The sequence below is a fragment of the Palaemon carinicauda genome, chromosome 19 (assembly GCF_036898095.1).
Source record: "Palaemon carinicauda isolate YSFRI2023 chromosome 19, ASM3689809v2, whole genome shotgun sequence".
Lineage (NCBI taxonomy): Eukaryota > Metazoa > Arthropoda > Malacostraca > Decapoda > Palaemonidae > Palaemon > Palaemon carinicauda.
The window spans coordinates 112,066,129-112,086,496 of record NC_090743.1 but is presented as its reverse complement, the minus strand read 5'-3'; the positions used below and the strand labels follow the sequence as shown (position 1 = coordinate 112,086,496).

The following is a 20,368-nucleotide window of genomic DNA, read 5'->3' as shown; positions in this document are numbered from 1 at the left end:
TCAATGTCATTATCACACACACAATGGGCAACTTACTTAAAAACATCCTCCGTATCAACTGATGCAGTTTCATCTAAAGCTGTGACTGAAGTCTCATTTGTCCCCAAAGATTGTTGCATGCTACTTTGAATTCCAGTCACCATAGACTGACGGCTCACTGACTGGGGCTGTAAAATTTAGTAAAATATCGTATAACTGATGGTTAACAAGTCATTTTCTTATTACTAACTTGTTGGAAACTACAGCCTAATAACTAATACCGTACAGCATTAAGGTAACGTGTATCTTAGGGCATCTAATAAATATGACTTAAAATTACAATGCCTTTTAGAATGAGAAAATATTGTGTATTAAGACTGAAATCGGTAATGATAAAATAACAAGAAACCAAGAGAATGAAAAGATTAAATTCAAATTAAAAAAAGTAAGAGTAACAAACTGAAAGGAGAATCTTATTCAACAGAATAAAGTAAAAAAAATTGAGGAAAGAGAAAGCCCCACTTATGATTTTCAACTAATTATATAAGTATAGAATTGTACGTTTAATGTGGTAATATCTCAAATTCTTAAAGTCATTTGTATTTTTCCAAGCTATATAAACCTAAGTCCTTTAGGTGGAAAATATGTTTTTGGTACGAGCTCGATAGCCATTAAATCGTCTCAACAAACGGTTAAGCGATAGGTGGGAGCAAGGAGCTCATATCCCCTTACCTGTGAAAGTCTCTTCAATTATGACCTTTTGAATCAGGACTAAGATGGGTGGTTGAGGAGGGAAGTATAACCTTTAAAAATCTGTGATTTGTTCCTACTCGAAATATAAACCATTATCTTTCAGGTAGGGAGACTCACTGATTGGTGGGTGGGAAGTCCCCCTAGAACGAAATTGGTAGGTTATTTTTCTTCCCTGGATATGTCAATCTACCTGGTCCTGTATGGGAACAAAGGAGAAGATTCCAGCAACTTATCTATCCATCTTTGGAGTGAATAGGCTGATAGAGTCAAGCCTGTCCATAAAGATTGGTACGTGGTCAAAGGAGGAATCCATTCTCCAGACGGGGATAGCAGTCTGGAATAATAAACCCTGCATATGATGACCAATGGGATGGAATATTTTCCACCATACTACCACTCATTTAGGAAGGAAGAGATCTCTAGGTTCTAAAGAACGGAGCTCAGAAGAGAAGATTACCTGCATCAAATTACACCCAGCAAATAATGCTAAATTATATCCAGCAAATAATGCTTTGACCACTTCATTCCTAAGAAAGGGCTAGAACATTATGTTTGTAAGCTATTTGATACTAGTCTATGCTTTTGAAATCATCTGCTTAATGCTAATTACCTACATTTTTTTTTCTCCTGCTATAAAGAAAACTATGACTGTAGCTGAAATGTGATTTTATTTTATCAAATAAAAGTACAGTACATAGTTTTTAGTAAAAATACCTTTTTCATTTTATTTACAGTCAATTTCAATGGCATACTTAAGTTTACAGGTTTTTTATCCCTGTTGCCAATGCACAATAATTTATGAGTCTTTATCTTTACAAAGCTTGATTACAAAGCTTAGAAAATTATTGACTTTTTCTTGATTCTTTAGGTAATAATGTAAAACATAGGGATTTGTTTATTATCATAAAAATTTCCTAATGCAAGCAAAACGGCTTCTGTTATCCCCATAAGCTGTTCATACCAAAATAGTTGTTTTTTATTTTGCTTATAGCTGGATGTTTTGCTAACAAACACTGCTGGAAACTTGCAATGCTTGACTCCTGCAGATGCCATACTTCTTTTCACTACACCCCTGAAAAAACCAGGTCTCCCATGTGTGTACCACAGCCCTCCTATGATGCCAGATAACAAAAAATCATCTCTGGAGATGGAGAGTTAAGTGGAACTCATCCTGGAGAAGTTTTCATCATCCAGCTACCAGGAAAGATAGTCTTGAACCTTTTGCTACAATGGAATAGGATGGGATGGAAGATTGCTGTCTACTGACCAGTGATGCTTCTGACACCCCAGAAGTGATCACTGGTAAAGCCAACTGTGGAACGAGTTTCTCCGAGGAAAGATATCCCAGAAAATGGTAAGACAGGCAAGCAGGAAGTTCTTTTTTGACCAAGAACTGTTGTGCTGCCTTTCTGTTGAGGTACCTTGACCATTGGCTGATCCCAGCTGCCTCTGAGAGGCAGTTGCTTCAAGACTGAGATCAGCTGCTCACTCTTTGGTCACAATCTGGGGAATAAACTTGTAAAAGTAAAATCTCACCACCAAGCAAAGAATGAAGAGTACAGGCATGAAGACAGATACGGAAGAAGAGAGAGGGTTTCATTCAGACTGTGAGCAGTCCTGTACCCTGTAAAGCAAACACAAATAATGTGGCTCAACAGCAAGCTTTGACAAAAACCTGTCACATCACTTCTCTCCTTTACCAGGTCCAAATCTCATTTCATAAGTTTTCATCAGCAAAACGCACACACAATGAAGAGAAAAGGATTAATAAAGGCAAAATTTGAAAGGCAGCATGAGTACATGAACAGTAATTACAGCCAAAGTAATAAGTAACTAGATGATTGCGGCATCCACAAACCACCCATCAGTAGTTACTACCTCATTAATAACTTAATATTCTAGTTTCCTCTGAATTCATACTCCTCTTTAAAGGAAGAGAGGTTTCTATTCAAGTGCGAACAACTGCATAAAACAGCAAGAAATTAGTATAAAAACTAAAATTGGGCCTAATTATTTGAAATGATTGTCTAATCAATTTGAATGATCTAAATTGCATTATTCACTACGAAGTCATCAACAACTCCCCGGGCAGACACTTCATCAACATTACTTGCTCATGACATGATCAAAACACTTGGACCAGATACGATAGTCCTACCTAAATGTCTCTGCTTGTGCTGGCTGCTCACTTTGTTAGCCTGGCCTAATAAACACAAGGTAATAATTCATTTTTTCATCAAGAACTACAGAATTATGTCAGCAAAAGGGAAAAGTAACAATCAATGACCTGGAACAGAAAACAAACAGTAATGACCATCTGTGTTAAAAACAACCTATTTCTTTGCATTTCAGACATTACTGTATCTACATAAACAACCAATCAAGATGTACCTGTGAAATGCTGAAATGCTTAAAAATAACTGGAAAATTATAAAATGTTTTCAACTGCTGTTAATAAGGCACTTTTGAAATGTAAATATAAATGGTGACAAACAAGAAACTTTTTTTAGTACAGTATTTTCTTTTTTTTATTCATCTTGTCATGTTGCCACTTGTTGTGGAGGATCAATTTTTATTTATTTCTATTTTTTTTTTTTTGCCAAATCCACAGAGAGAGAGAGAGAGAGAGAGAGAGAGAGAGAGAGAGAGAGAGAGAGAGAGAGAGAGAGAGAGAGAGAGAGAGTGTGTTAGTGTATCGATTGTTTGTTGTGAGAAAGACTGTTGGTAGAAATGAGGTTGTTTGTTTACTTTTAGCTAGGTTAGGAGAGTAGTAAATGTTTTGGAGCGAATGTTTTTTTTGATTGACACCGACTTGAGGCAGTTGTGTGTGTGTGCATGCTGGATTTAGATATTTGATTGATTTGACCCGCGTTGGAAGTGATCATTAATTTTTTGAGCCGTGATTCCTCCTTTGGGGAGAAATCTTATGTGAATTTGATTGTTGACGACCTGGCTTGTTTAAGGAATTTGATACGACTGCTCAGATTTGGATTGAATTATTGATGACCTGGATTGTTTAAGGACCTGATTGGATTGATCTGTGGATCTTGATGAAATAGATGCTGTAACGATCCACCTCGGTTGAAGGAATTTGTTTGGCTTATTGATGATGATGATGATGATTAATGCAATTGTGTATTATTATTTGTCAGTGTTACAGTAGCTACAGAGTTGTGGTTGGGCTATAAAAGGACTATTGGCCCTTGTGTGGACAAAGAGGTCCACACATAAACAAATACTGTATTGGTTTTGGTGTGAAGTTTAATTTTAAGTTTGTTAGGTTTTTTTTTTGGGGGGGGGGATTTATATGAATGGTGTACAGCTATTTTTTATTTGGTGTTAAGTTTTTATTAGTTCAAAGTGATAATAATTTGATTGGGGATGGTTTATGTTAAGCGTTTTAGTTTGTAAGGAAATATAGTTTTAAGGTTATGTTTTGTTTTGTTTCCTTTTGTCTAAGAGTCTGGTTTTAGATAACGTAAGGGGAAAATTTGTTTTGTTGAGACATTTGTCAGTTAAGAGTGATTCAAGGGTGCGGGGGTTGTCCTTGCAACATCCCGCCACATTGTAAGTTATAGCCTTTTCTATTCGAAGGTAAGATACAGTACAGGGAAATAATGTCCAATTCATTTTTTGAACTGTAAATAGGAATCTGAAGTATAAGTAATAGCAAATTCAATTCAATAAACTTTTCATCAACAAACTGGTCAAATTCACACTGTAACAAGAAATAAATGTAATACAAAATACCTGAGTTGGTGCAGAAACTGGCGTGCCAGTTGCTGTAGATCCTCTGGCACTATTCTGAATAGCCATATTTACTGCAGGGCAATTAAGAATGTATCTTGCCAATGCCCCATACTTGAGTGTATTAAAGGTTGCGTCAAAATTTTTAGAAGAGGGAGATAAACAGCAAACCATCAAGCATAGGCTATTACCTCCAAATGCATCCTGTAAAAGTAAAACCCACTTGAAATTTGTGACTAAATTCCATCTATCAATGGCATAATCATACATGTAAGATATTTTGCATAAAATTTTTGTAGCAATCAAACTACTAACAAAACATGTTTAATGGCCCTTTAAAAAGAAACTAGGTCAATTTCAGCTTTCACCTCAATATTCAGGTTACTAAATATCTTTGATGGCACATTACATAGTCATCTTCCTTAACATTTTCTACCAGTTTCTGTAATGAATTTACATCACCCTCTCCTATCACATATACTTTGTGTGTTAATTTCAAATTCATCCTTGTCTTTATCTATGCCCTTACAGGCCCTTCCTATTAGTCCTTATCCTTCAACTTTCATACATACTGTATTATTTTTTTAAATAAGGATACCTCTCCCTCTTGCATCACTTTTCTGTACCATTATGATACAATGCATGTTCATGATACACATTGAACAGTAAAATAAAATTCAAAATACAGTAACTGGAAAAAAAGGAAAAAAGATAATATTACCACCTGAAAGACACAAATTTCATAAGATAATGGTTGAATCTTTATCCCTCCAAGTTGGATAAGAGGTACTGCCTCCAGCTAAATTGCTTTCAGCCTGTTTCTTTTTATCCTTGCTTCTTAGTCTCCTCCTAGCTAAAAGTCCAGTCTTTAAAACTTTACTCTAATTAACACCTCTCAGTTCAGTTAAGGGCCAATCTTATCGACCCAGTCACAAGAGTCAAGAATTGAAATGGGGGTTTGATCAATTTCTTTAAACAATATTTAGTCTTCTTTTCTATGCTGCTAATGTTCTTATTAACACAGCAAAATATGATTAATATCTCCAAATCTGAAGAAAAATAAACCAAAAGTTATCATATCAGTATTTACAGCAGAATATATAACAATGAGAAATAATTCATGTTGAACTCATTAGCTGTTCTCATCTATATGACTTACTAAAGGAAAAGGTTAAACCTGAATAGAGATTACATGCCCCTTGGTAATTACTGGTGTCTGTCTGGTCTCCCCAGATTTTGCTAAGGAGTGCTTACCACAGGATTCAGTTGGTTTGGAAGATAGACTATAACAAGCATTTGGCTCCATTAACGAATCTCACAGAGGACGTGCTTGATGAATTCACTCATTTATATAACCATAATTATTACATAAATAGGTCTAAACTGTGACTTTCTGAAGTCATTTAACAATACAATCATTAATCAAGTAACTAATTCAAGATATAAATAAATTAATGTTCTCTTATTAGAGAAACTGAAATCTCACCTTTAAAATATGGGTTAATCTTGATTCCCTATATGGTATATGTCCTACATAATTCTGATCTGCTAGACAATGGATAACATTACTAAGAGCCTTCAGATCAGAATTGATAAAGAATGAATCTTCACTCCGAAGTCCATAGTCACTATAACCGAACTGCATCAATCGCTCTGAGCCACCAAGGTCAACAAAATTCATTCGAGAGTAAAGATATTTCAACTTGCCATCTGAAAAAAATAAAATATATACAGTGCAGTAATTATTTATACACATATGATATACTTGAGGAGAGAAAGGATATTTGACAGAATATGTGGTACTGTACATGTAATATAAAAGATAAGGCTAGGGAACCTCATCTGATAAGTTATGGCCATATAATTTGAAGGGGGGATATGGAATCAATTAAGAAATCGAAGAACATGCCAGTGTGAGGCAACTAGGGTTGTAACTTAGCAATAATAATAATAATAATAAGATGGCCATCAAAAATAAAATGAATGGTTGGGATTTAGCTTTTAGGCAACAAGGATTGAAGTCAAACCATTCAGAGACTGAATATCTGGTTGTAGGATTTGCTCAAAATGAGGGAGAATTAGGATTAGCTAATGCTACCATCCAAAAAACAATCTCATTTACATATCTGCATAGTGTTATGACCTTGAATTGAAGGATGGAGTCTGAGATAAACAGCAGAATGCCCAAGTATAGTAAAAATGTAGGTGCCATGTACCTACTAGTCCAAAATAGAAATATCCCTGGAAAAGTAAGTTAAATTGTATGATTCAATTCTTAAAACCATACTTCTGTATAGTTGTGAGAAGTGGGTCCTGACTGGGAGGCTAAAATCTAAAATCTAAGCAGCTGAAATGCATGAGTTGCATCTAATTTATGGTGTAACTAAGAGACAGTCTATACAATACTAACATCAGAGAAGGATTAGATATGGAACCTATAACTCTTCAAATTGAAAAGAGCCAATTAAGATGATCTGGACACATCTGCAGAATGCCAGAACATCAGGATGTAAAAAGAATATTTGACTAGGTTCCAGAAGGCAAAAGACAATAGGGAAGACCAAAAGCTAAGTGAAAGGATAATTTCAGTAATTTGTTAGCAATGTGACACAAGTTTCACTGAAGTTGAAGGAATTTGTCAGGATCGCAGAGTCGAGAAGAATCTCTCAACCGACAGACTAACTTAGTCTAACGGGTGTCTGGGTGAGCAGAAAACCTCTGGTAGATCATAAAGCAGGACCTACAAGGGAAAGTTATCAACTCGCTGGCCCTGCTTGAAGCTGCAATCCAGGGATCTTGATACAATATCTCACCCCAAATATTGCATAGCCTTGCTATAACTGTTCCAAACTGTCTACAAGAGGTTATGAAACCCCTTGGACATCCAACTAAATATAAAAAATAAGGTACAAAGTTCTTGTTAAGGTGTTTTATTTATAATTTTACTTTTGATTTACAGAAAACGGAGGTAGCGACCATTTTTAAAAAGAGTACAGTAGATAAAAAAAGAGATAGAGAGACAAGAAAGCAGATGTGAATCTCTGTTCAGCATGACAAGAATAACAAGAAGGCCTCAACAAGGTATTCCTCATCCTACAGAGGTGAAACCATTAAAAAGATATTCAAAAGATTCATAAACATGTAAGCCTTTCAATAGGCTGTACTGTTTACAGTAATATAAAAATATACCTATGTGCAGTACATTACTGTATATGGTACTGTAATGTATATTGTTGTACTAATAACATGATACTATCCAGTATCATAATAATATAAAAAAAAATTTCAAGTAATTTGTACTTTTCTTATCTATGCAAACCTGAGTCCTTTAAATGGGGAGATGTTTTCAGCACCAGCTGAAATGGCCGTTAAATTCTTTAATGAGGTAGTTAACGACAGGTTGTGAGTGCGACCGAGAAGCCCTCACCCCTCCGTCAGTCATAAGATACCCAATTTTGACCTTTCAGCTCAAGATATAAAAATCTGTACAAACAAACTGAATACTGTATGAGAAATATACTAAAAAAAAACTCAATGCACACTAGTCATGTAGTATATAAAATTATGGTAGCCTATTTATCCATGCAAGTTAGTTTTATCAATAGCCAGATATAATGCCAAATGCAAACTACAACTAATAACACAAGAATTAGAATAATTTACTTAATACAGTAGAGACGTAAACTGAATAACAATGGGATAAGAAAATTAAAAATAATGAAAGCAATTCTTGAAAAGAGTAAAGAAATATGCACATTCTAAAAAAACCAAGGCACATGGTGAAGTATAATTATATGAGGGGGAGGGGGCGCAGTCATAATAGAAATTGCACTTCCTAGTAATACAATACTGTACAAATTAATCTTTATTGTGGATTTACTTTGACCTGAAAAGTGGTAATGAAGCTTTTGTAAAACCACTAGTTTGTACTTTATATGATCACAGTTTCCCTTTATCATTTTCAATGTTCAAAACAAGACATCTTATTAGCTTGAATATAGTTTTGGATTATGCTTGAAATATTATTCAGAACTGGTTTTGTTATCAAGATTTTACAAGTACAGTACTAACAAACAACCAGCTAGTTCTTACCAGGGTCCATCCACTGATGCTCTAGTATAAGTGAAAATATGGCATGTGAGCTTGAGGGATCGTGACTTTGCACAGCTGCAGTATGTCGATGAACAAGGCCTGCTTCAAGACAGTTAAATACTTCTGTTATGTTGCTACAATCAATGACATTTAGGCCAGGGATCACAACATTCCCCTAAAAAGCAAACAACACTAAATTAAGAAAATTTCTAAAAGACTAAATAATTTTAATCAGTACACTTAAACACCATTTTTCATGGATTCTAGATTTGCAGTTTCGGTTATTCACATACAGTATTGTATTGACATTCACGAGATATCTTAATTACCGATAATAACTTTGGTTTTTCGTTGACTCTCTGTGTCCTCTTTATTAAGATTGTCACACACCATAACATTCTTGTTTTCCAGCCTCTTGTCTGTTGTAATAAAATCATACTATCCAGTATAGCAATAATAATACTGTAATACTCTACACTAATGACACCTTTTACATCGGATCAACGTATGTCAGTTCCAACTTTACGTTGCTCTCCTAAAATATTGAATAAAACAATTTATATTTATTTCAATGGTATTACTGATCTTAAAATATTTCATCTTATTTGTTCATTACCTCTATTGTAGTTTATTTCCAAGTTTCCTTTCCTCATTAAGCTATTTCCCCTGTTCATTCAACATTGGGCTTATAGCTAGTAATAATAATAATAATAATGATAATAATAATAATAATTATTATTATTATAATATTATAATATGCTGGTTTCTGTCATAAAATAAAACTAATTTACTGTACTGCACACTACTGTGCTTCCCATGAAAGCTAATTAATATGGTTCTTATGAAATGATAGCAGGTTTCAAGTACAGTACTGTACTTTTTCATGTTCAGAACATATATAGGGAACCTTTAACTCATTTTATAAGGTGCAAATCTGACCGACTTTAAATATGGACTTAAGTCAAGTCTCTTAGAAACAATTAGTGACTTGGGCAGGGTATTAGTTGTAAAAAGGTAATGAAAAACAAAATGGCTTACATATTAAGTTACTTCTAATACAGTACCTGCAAACTACACCCATACCATAAATATTTTATAAATAAAGATGATTAAAAGAGTAAAAAAAAAAAAAATTCCTTTATCTAGAATAAAGGTAAATATCTTAAAATATAATTGTTCTAATTTCTTCAACATATACTCAAATAATTTCCTTATACAATAGATGAATTGTGAGTGATGTCTACATGAAAACAATGTAGGGAGTTATTTATGGTGTTGGTCAAATATGTGTAATCAGTTGGTAAGGTTGGTATCGAGTCACTTCTTCCTTAATAAATTATCCAATGTTTAATATAGAACTTACATAATAATTTCTTTAAAATTTAAAACTACTTCCATTTTACACTTCATACTTGAAAATTCATGAAAAATATAACCTCATAACTTAAATCATACCATATTATCTTCAAGCACATTGAGCTGCATGGATGAATTAGATGTGGATAATAAATCATACACTGCATCCCTCTGGACGACTAGATAACTAACGTGAACTCTAAACTCTCGGCCAGGGCATTCCTGTAATAAATAAAAAATAACAAATAAATAAATTAGAAAGCTCTTTAAAACTGCATTCAAATATCACCTCAAAGTCCAAATAAAATTAACCTTTCATCAACACTTTACTTATCCACGAAAGTTTAAAGGTTGATGAAAGTCAAGTGATCAAAGTAAAGACTTAAACTAAATAAACTACCACTATCAAACCATCACACATACATATATTTTCCTGGTCTTAATTCTTTTTCCGTTTTATCAAATTTTACTTAGACACAACTGCTGAATAAATTATAGAATGCAGCCTTAACTCTAACATACCACTATCTTGCCTATTCATTCATCTATTCATCCAGTATAAACAAACACAAAAAAGAAAAGATTAAACAAATCAGGCCTGATAATAGTCTATTCATCAATTATTTCATCTATCCACATAGGAGTTATAATGCCATGAATAAAAAAGTCAAAATTCAGTTTTCCCTGTTTTTGAAAACCAGACTACAGTTTCTTAAAAGAAAAAAAGTACATCACTTCGTTGAGTTATGAACAGTGTGGTCTTCAAGTACTTTACTGTTAATGTTAGAATAGGATATCCAATGCGAAAGGTAGTAGATTGGCCAAGGCACCAGCCATCCGTTGAGATACACTGAGATTACCCAACAATTCTTCTTCCCTCAAGGGGTTAACTACTGCACTATAGTTGTTCAGTGGCTAATTTCCTCTTGGTAAGGGTAGAAGGAAGTCTTCAGTTATGGTAAGCAGTTCTTCTAAAAGGACAATACAAAATAAAAGCATTGTTCTCTAGTCTTGGGCAGTGCCACAGCCTCTGTACCCAGGTCTTCCACTGTCTTGGAGTAGAGTTCTCTTGCTTGAGGGTACATTCGGGCACACTATTCTATCTTATTTCTCTTCCTCTTGTTTTTTTTAAGTTTTATAGTTTATATATGAAAGATCTATTTTAATGTTATTACTGTTCTTAGAATATTTTATTCAAAATTTTCATTACTTCTTTTATTGTTAATCTATTTCCTTATTTCCTTTCCTTACTGAGTTATTTTTCCTTGTTGAAGCCATTGGGTTTAAAGCATCCTGCTTTTCCAACTAGGGTTATACCTTAGTGGGTAATAATAATAATAATAAATAATAGTGATGATAATAACAATAATAATAATAATAATAATAATAATAATAATAATAATATAAAAAAAATATATTGTTCTCTTTGACCTAGGGCTAGTGCTTTGAATAAACATGCAAGAATGGATTCAGTGTGTTCAAGCAAAATCCAGGAGTTCAAGATTCTACTGAACCTGTCACAGTATCTCCTATGCTAAATTTGTCCGTACGTAGGTGACACGTAACTCTCAGAAAAGAAGTACTAATCAGTGTGAAAACACCATTACCTGAATGTTTGTTTAACACAGTAAAACCTCTTTTTCCATTCACTTATCCAAACCAGATGCTTTTATTTTATTTTTGCTGAATTCAATAAAAGGAAACCTTTTTGACAACTGATTCTACTTGAATCTTATTAAGATCTGATCATTTTTTTAGCATTAGTAGTAAGTTTGATGCATGGCTTACCTTGTCTTTGTTTGGTAAGCAAAAAAGCTGTGATGAGCGGCAGCCATCAGCTGGGCCAGCTCCCATTCTTTGCCCCCCTATCTCCCTTTTCATTTTCTAGTAGAGTACATTAGGCTTTTACTAGGTTTATGTTGATTTTATTGTAACTTAGTCTCGTCATTAACCTTTTGGCGTTTAAGCCATTACAACTCGAGTTGAGGTACAGCCCATATGGCCTTCCCCAACAAATGACGTTCACGAAACAAAAGATTTTTTTAAATATAGGTATGCCAAACTATAACAGATTAAGGCTTCTGGTTTGTTGCATTATATTGACAAAATATTGAACTTTGTATTAATGTAAAAAACATAAATGGAATGCTTACTAATAATAAAAACGTGAGTTGAATGTGAAATTTTTGGAAAAAAAAATTAATATACTTTTTTACAAACTCATGAAAAATACAATCATCATCATCATCATCATTATCATCACCATCTCCACCTATGCCTATTGATGTAAAGAGCCTCGATTAGATTTCGCCAGTCGTCTCTATCTTGAGCTTTTAATTCAATACTTCTCCATTCATTATCTCCTACTTCGCCCATCATAGTCCTCAGCCATGTAGGCCTGGGTCTTCCAACTCTTCTAGTGCATTATGGGGCCCAGCTGAAAGTTTGGTGAACTAACCTCTCTTGGGGAGTGCAAAGAGCATACCCAAACCATCTCCATCTACACCTCATCATGGTCTCATCCACATATGGCTCTCGAGTAATCTCTCATAGTTTCATTTCTAATCTTGTCCTGCCATTTAACTCCCAATATCCTTTTGAGGACTTTGTTCTCAAATCTAATAAATCTTTTGGAAATTGTTTCATTATCATACCATGACTCATGTCCATAGAGTAACACTGATCTCACTAAACTGATATGTAGTCTGATTTTATATGTAATTTCAGGCAATTTAATTTCCTAAATACTTAAATGATTCTACCTCATTAATCCATTCTTCTCCCAATAATATTTCATCTTCCATTGTATATTCCGTTCTCAACATCTCTGTCTTTCTTCTATTTATCTTCAGTCCAACCTCGTGATATTTCTTGCATTCTGGTAAGCAAGCATTGCAAATCCTGTGTTCTGCTAACAAGGACAGCATCATCAGCTATTGTTCTTTGCGTAAAATTTTACCTCATCAAGTTGGCCTACCCTTAGTCTCAAACCTCCCTAGAAGAGGATTGAGTAACTACTCTACCAATCGTCGCTGGTTGAGTGGGGGCGAGGCACAACTCCTCTTCCCATTAAAAGGTTAGCATAAGTTGTGGAATATTTACCTGATTAAACTAGTTAAACCTTCATGAGTTTTCACATGACTAAAAAAGTGATTGAAATGCTTAAATATAAACTGCTGGGAGTAATGATGTGGCCAACCCCAGTGGTGTAAGTCCAGCTTTTGCTATCATAGTGACTACCATATCACTGGGTGCTGGGACTGGGCACTTTAAATTGTCCTTTGCCTTGTAGTGGGTTCAACCTGCCAAAATAGGCCCTTATGGGCTGAAAGCTTGAAATAGCAAGCTCTTTCTCCCTCAGTGTGGTTGAAGAGGTTTGCTAAGATGTTCTTTAAAGCAGACAGGATCTTGGAGTTCCTTACTTAATAAGTACTTGAGATTTCATCAGCCCTAAAGAGAAAAATTTGGCTGTAAGGAGTTTCAGAGTGAGGGAGGCACTTTCTATCTCTGGGTAGGCTATCATCCCTCTTTTGTTTGGTCAGCATGCAACCTTTATTGGTCCATTCTCTATTGCCTTTGCTTGCTCCTTTTCTGGTACAGTAGTTCTTTCCTGGAACTCACCTGCTACTTGGGAGCACTTGTTTCATTAGTTTCTATTTCTGTCCACCTGAAGCATTATAAATTGACACTGCCTTTGCATTTGCTGGCAATGAAAGGAACCCCAATGGGCTTTCCTTGTCCAGTACATATCCTTCGGGAACAGGATCGGTGGCAGGGGAGGAGTCGATGGGAGCAGGTTCCTCTATGATGATGAAGGAGAGGAGGCTCCTTTGGTAATGCATGGATTTCTAGCTTGGGATATGGTTTTTGACTGCATTTATAATGTTGCTCTCTGCAAGGTAAGATGTTCTATGAAGTGCAATTCACAGATATTGATAACTTTCTTCCCTCACACTGGCACATGAAAAGGCCATTCCTTATTCTAAGACTCCAAAGGTCACACCTAAAGAAGTGCTGCTTATGCTGCCTAGGATAACCATTAATGGATATCTGGTTGGGATGACTGTGCAAGGTCAGAAAACAGCCTTCCTGGCAGAAATGGTCAAGATAGATGTGCAATTTCTGTGAAACCTGTTACTGAACAGATTTTGAAGACTTCATGGAACTGGATAGGTTCAATGAGGATTTTCAGACTAAGGGCTTGATGCTATAGTGGGTACACACTACCTACAGGATAGCTTTTACCCCATTTCAAGAGACTAGGACAGCAGAATTTAACCCTTTATTCATTAGTCTGCCTTATTCTGATTGGAAACAGGAGTTTCCCCAGCTAAATCATAGATATACTACACAGCCCCAGCAATGTTACTGAGTAAAATCTTTCTTGGACGCTTTCCAGAACTTTACCAAAGATTAAATTCACCATTAGATGTCAGGTTTTGGCTGCCTGTGATCCAATAAAGGTAAAGATGTAGGAATTACTTTAGCGCTCCTATCTGTAAAGACCTGCTCCCTTAATCCTTGATGGCCAGAACAGTCAGAAAGCATCTCTCTTTCACAGAAATTGAGGAGACTTAATCAGCCACCAACAAAAGTGAACTTCCTTGTTAAGGGGTAACATTACCATCACCATCAACAATATTCAAGCATCCTCCAAAGAGATTTTCTACCAAGAAAGTTTTGGCTTCAGCCTTCCCAGTTTGCCAAGTCTCTCCCACAAGGTGGTTTGTTTCAATCAACATCTGGGAGACAAAAATAGAACCTTCTCAGCTGTGTTCCGGGTCTTCAGAACACTCATACGAAGAAAAAATGGAAGCATAACTCAGAGGGGTCTTAATTTTGGTCCCTTTTGTAGACACCAGATTAAGGGATCCCAATACAGAATGTCTTCAGGTTATTGGTTGCTTCCATAGCTTTTGAGAGCAATGCTCCTTCTCTCATAGGGGACATGGTACAATTTTTAAAGGTCTGAATTGGTCACGGAAAACAAATCCCCTGCCATGGCCCAAGTTCAATCCCAAAACATTGAAAAACAGCTCTTATCTTGAAAATAGGTAGTAGGTGGGCCAAGGCACCAGCCACCCGCTGAGATACTACCGCTAGAGAGTTATGAGGTCCTTTGACTGGCCAGACAGTAATACATTGGATCCTTCTCTCTGGTTACGGTTCATTTTCCCTTTGCCTACTCCCACACACCGAATAGTCTGGCCTATTCTTTATATATTCTCCTCTGTCCTCTTACACCTGACAACACTGACATTAACAAACATTTCTTCTTCACCCAAGGGGTTACTGCACTGTAATTGTTCAGTGGCTACTCTCCTCTTGGTAAGAGTAGAAGGGACTCTTTAGCTGTGGTAAGCAGCTCTTCTAGGAGAAGGACACTCCAAAATCAAACCATTGTTCTCTAGTCTTAGGTAGTGCCATAACCTCTGTACCATGGTCTTTCACTGTCTTGGGTTAGAGTTAGCTTGCTTGAGGGTACACTCGGGCACTCTATTCTATCTTATTTCTCTACCGCTTGTTTTGTTATAGTTTTTATAGTTTATATGAGATTTTTATTTCAATGTTACTGTTCTTAAAATATTTTATTTAACCTGATTTCCTTTCTGCACTGGGTTATTTTCCCTGTTGGAGCCCCTGGGCTTGTAGCATTCTGCTTTTCTAACTAGGGTTGTAGCTTAGCAATTAATATTAATAATAATAATAATAATAATAATAATAATAATAATAATAATAATAATAATAATAATTATAATAATAATAATAATAAAAAGCTGTTGAGAAGTTTTCTCCCTGAAGTTCCAAGGCTGACTTCACAGTATTCTGAAGAAGGATTCAACTATGGAAATAGATTTGGACATGTTTCACAAGATCACTAAGTTCTTTGCTTTACAATGGCTATCTTTATCAACTTCCCCATTTCCTGGTCAATGGCTATGATTATTATTATTATTATTATTATTATTATTATTATTATTATTATTATTATTATTATTATTATTATTATTACTATCATTATTATTATTATTAATATTATTATTATTACTTGCTAAGCTATAACCCTAGTTGGAAAAGCAGAATGCTATATACCCAAGGGCTCCAACAGGGAAAATAGCCCAGTGAGGAAAGGAAATAAGGAAACTACAAGAAACATAATTATTAACAATTTAAATAAAACATTTTATGAACAGTAACAACATTAGAATAAATATTTCATATATAAACTATAAAAACTTTAAAAAACAAGAGAAATAAAACAGAAGTGCGCCCGAGTGTACCCTCATGCAAGAAAACTCCACCTCAAGACAGTGAAAGACCATGACATAGAGGCCATGGCACCATCCAAGAACAGAGAACAATGGTTTGATTTTGGAGTGTCCTTCTCCTAGAAGAGCTGTTTACCACAGCCAAAGAGTCCCTTCTACCCTTACCAAGAGGAAAGCAGCCACTGAATCTGAGCTAACAAGGGAGTAAGACTTTATTCCAGATGTGCTCTGCATCAGGGCATACTCATACCCGGAACCCGTTAGGGCCAGTTCAGCTAGGTCCTTCCTTCAGCATGGGGTGGAATGGGGAGACCAAGAGAAGGACAAAAGGAGCTGAAAAAAGTGGTTAGAGTACCAAGTTGAGAAGCTACATTCTTAAGACCTGATGCTAAGGTGTCAATTCTAGAGTTAACAAACTCCAATTGAGACCCCTAATGTTCTTCTGCCACACCAACATACTCTTCATGGGCCACTGACCCCGTTACACCCGGTCCCACCAGGAAAAAGGAATGGACACGTTGCTCACCTGACATGTTGTTCACCTCAGAAATTACTGACATACGGTCACACTCACCACCTAACACCTCATCAACTGAGTTAGGTCTAGAAGGATTATCTGATGCCAGTCGATACAGTGAACCCTCCGTAAGTCTTTGCTTGGATAGTCTTTTCTTATCTAAGATAGTAACATGGTTTACTTATAGTTGTCTCTCACTGAGAGACTTAAGTCGTACATTCATCACATACATCACTTGGGTTACAATTCACTCCCCTACAGTTAACACACAAAGAATGGGTATCAAATGCAAATTTGCAATTTAGCTTAGCCTAGCAGCATGAAGTGCAATGGGAAGGTCAGTCTAAAGTCGAAGGATGGTCGATCTGGTCTATGCTGGCGAAAGCCTCCGAGGCCAAATCACAGTCCAATTCTTAGCAAGTCTTCTTTGCTGAATACTCATCCACGAGTTGAAAACTCTGAGGCCAAATCACTGTCCAATTCTTAGCAGGTCTTCTTTGCTGAATACTCATCCACGAGTTGATAATACTATATAGTCTTTATTAAGAAGCAAGCTTCCTAGTTGAATCAAAAGGAAAAGCCCTGAGAGGTAAACAGAATGTCTGCCCACAAAGGCAGCAAGATCAGATGTTGTGGTTCCTGGTGGTGAGACAGGGTACTACCCTGTTGGTTTGCAGGATGGATACGCACAAGTCCTGAGTGCCCTTGGTCACCTTACATGACTGCTATCGCTCTTAACTAAAAAAAATTGAGCTGGCCGATCGTTCTTGTTAGAATATATGACGACCAAAACAAATAGGGTAGCTGGATAACTAGCAAGCAACATGCATAGACAATTATCGGTTATGTTACAATGCTATGTATGTCTACCAGTTAATTAAATTAATGGAATCATTGACAATTCTATCATTAACTAACATGAACTTTGTTGAATTAATTGAAGTAATTATATCCTTTCATTTGGGAATTAGTGTGTATAATTTACCTATATATTTGAATTACAGAGTACATTAAATTAGAAGCAACTTGCTGCGCCAAGATCTTTCAGCAAATATTGATTGTGCAGTTGAATATTATACAGTAATTAGCTAAGTGCAGCAGTATTTTAAACTTAATATCATGAAAATACTACATACTTTCAATCTTACTGCAAGCATAGCACAAAATTCTATGCACTTACATTAACTTTTCTTTGACTTACAACTGAAATATATCATGTAAATTGTAAAATCCTACCCTCATTAAATTGAAGACATGTCGAACAGCCTGCGGAAGTAATCCAAACTCCTCTTCATTCATAGCCCATAAAAAATCTGGCCCAGTGATGGTGTAAGTCTTGCCAGAACCTCGCTGACCATACCCAACAACAGTAACATTATACCCTGTAAAATAAATATCTGTAGAATAACAAATCCTTCTGAAAGTTTCTACATTAACTAAGTGTATAAAATGTATCAATAACAAGGAAATTATTGAAAATATTGTGTCTAAATTCTAATGATCTGTAGACAGACTCATAGAAGGCTGCAGCATTGGCGAAAGAGGAGCAAGAAGGGACTTAGGCTAGATGCCACAAGATGTACATGAACAATGACAATTTCATAATTCAATAAACTCTTAAAATTATAGATATTGAAAACCTTTTGATATGGTGAACATGACTCAGGAAAACTAAAAAGTTTTTTTGGCATATTTCATAGCTTACAAAATTATAGAAACTAAAACTAATCATGAGTACTCTATATCTATTCCGATGAATCTTACATGGTAATCACCATGTTTTAATCATTGAAGCCACTTGCTTTCCAACCTCTAACTAAAAAGCTGAAATTTTTTCTCTCTCCCCTGTCTCTTGTTAGATGGCACCAAGGGAGGAACATTAACCATATGACCATCAAACCCCCTTTAAGAGGAGATACCGTAATCCTCTCCAAGTTTATTGCACTCACGAATTTCAGTGAACAAACACTCAGTCTTGAGATTTTCTGCCCATGCAGATGATGGACCAGAATTGAGGCCCGTTGAAGCCGCAAGACCTCTCCCTTTGCTATTAGCTCTCACACCAAGCTCACGGTTGCTAATCAACACCAAAGGTACGGGTCAACCCATAAGGAGTAGCATGAACCATACCCCTGTCAGCCTACCGATGGTACTAGAGATCAGTCAAGGTGGCTGTCACACCAAGATCACAATTGCTGACCAACCCAGAAGGTACATATCGATGCACAAGTTTTGTATCAGCAAAAGGAGGTAATCTAAACAATACTTTTATCAGCACAAAGAGGTAGCATGAACAATACCCCTAGAAGATAGTATGAACAATATCCCTATTGGCCTACCGTATGGTGCTGAAGATCGGTTCAGCCAGGCACAAGCTCTTGCTAGCCGACACCATCAGTACTGGTTGGCAGTCGAGTTCCATACGTCACAGATTGGTACATAAGGATATGGAACAATCCTCTTATATCATTACAGGAATGGGGGATGATGGGAGCATGTGCCCTACCCTTTCCTGGCCTATGGTGCTAGTGTTCAGTACAAGTAGGACCACTCATCTGGACCCAGTGAAACAGAGGTAACAGAAACATGGGCTCATGTTCAGCTTGACTAACCCAGAAAACACCTGTTAGCGGTTGAGTATTGTCACTCCCCAATGTAGGAAAGCAATTACTATTAGTACCAAGGAACTTTTAGCAAAAGACTTTCCCACTGTTACTCCAGTTGTCTTCACATGGAAGTATCTGATGAAGAAAAAGGAAGACAGGAAAGTAGATTAGCAAAAGAGGAATAGAAAGAGGGTCTACTTCCTCTACTTCTCTTTACCAACCAATCTTCCTTGCTGCCACAGAATAGTCATGACCTGGGCGGACAATAATAAATGTGTACCCTCAGAGGAGAGAACTTTCCCTGCTGCAACGCAAACCACTACACTAGGGGCTTCCGTCACAAGGGAAGGACTAGGAACAATCACTGACAATACACAACACATGGATCACAACCTGGAAAGCACGGTCAGAGTCAGGTGTGCCATCAAGACGAATAACGTTAATTTTTAGGGACACAAATATGGGCGACATGTGGCCCAAAAGAGACAAGTTACGCCGCTCCAAGTTTATCATCTTTCAAATCGAAATACGAGAACAACACTCACAAGGGGCTACTTAGAGTCAACCCCCTTACAAAAGGTAAACAATACATGGGTATTCAATCTTTTTATCCTCATAAAAACAAAAGAAACTTCACCATATGCTTACCTTTCAATACGCTTCTACTCACAAAAAAAAAAACACCAAAACACTTATTACATTCAGAAGTATGCATCCAAGGACAACAAATGCTTCTATATCCCTATGATTAGATGTTATGAGGTTTATGGAGTCGCCTTCCTTACTCTTGTCTGGGACTAAGATGGATGACATGTCCAGGAAAGAAATGAACCTACCCAAAAGTAAATTGTCCTTTGAATTAAATTTCCCACCTAAAACCAACCCTCTCAGTCCTAAGCCTAAGGACAAAATTGTCAGGTAAGTGGGTGAGGCTTCCCCTTATTCCACCTTTCATTAACTAACAACCGTTTTAATGATTCAATGGCAATAAATAATTTGAAGTCATCCCTACTTCAAAGGACAAAAGGTTTGTTTACATGTGGCAACAA

The 20,368-nt window shown here is 36.1% G+C and overlaps 1 protein-coding gene across 2 annotated transcripts in view; it reads right to left on the bottom strand.

The window, feature by feature from the left end:
* Positions 1–20,368, bottom strand: part of cos (kinesin-like protein costa) — a 233,146-nt gene that overhangs the window by 196,944 nt on the left and 15,834 nt on the right. For both annotated transcript variants that reach the window (XR_011047408.1, XM_068393771.1), the window contains exons 3-8: positions 17,950–18,095; positions 10,027–10,149; positions 8,572–8,746; positions 5,966–6,189; positions 4,483–4,683; positions 37–167 (exon numbers count right to left, since the gene is read on the bottom strand). Coding sequence is in view for 1 of the 2 variants with exons in the window: in XM_068393771.1 (XP_068249872.1) it covers positions 37–167; positions 4,483–4,683; positions 5,966–6,189; positions 8,572–8,746; positions 10,027–10,149; positions 17,950–18,095 (1,000 nt within the window). In the remaining variant the exon portion in view is untranslated. The remainder of the gene's footprint in view (positions 1–36; positions 168–4,482; positions 4,684–5,965; positions 6,190–8,571; positions 8,747–10,026; positions 10,150–17,949; positions 18,096–20,368) is intronic.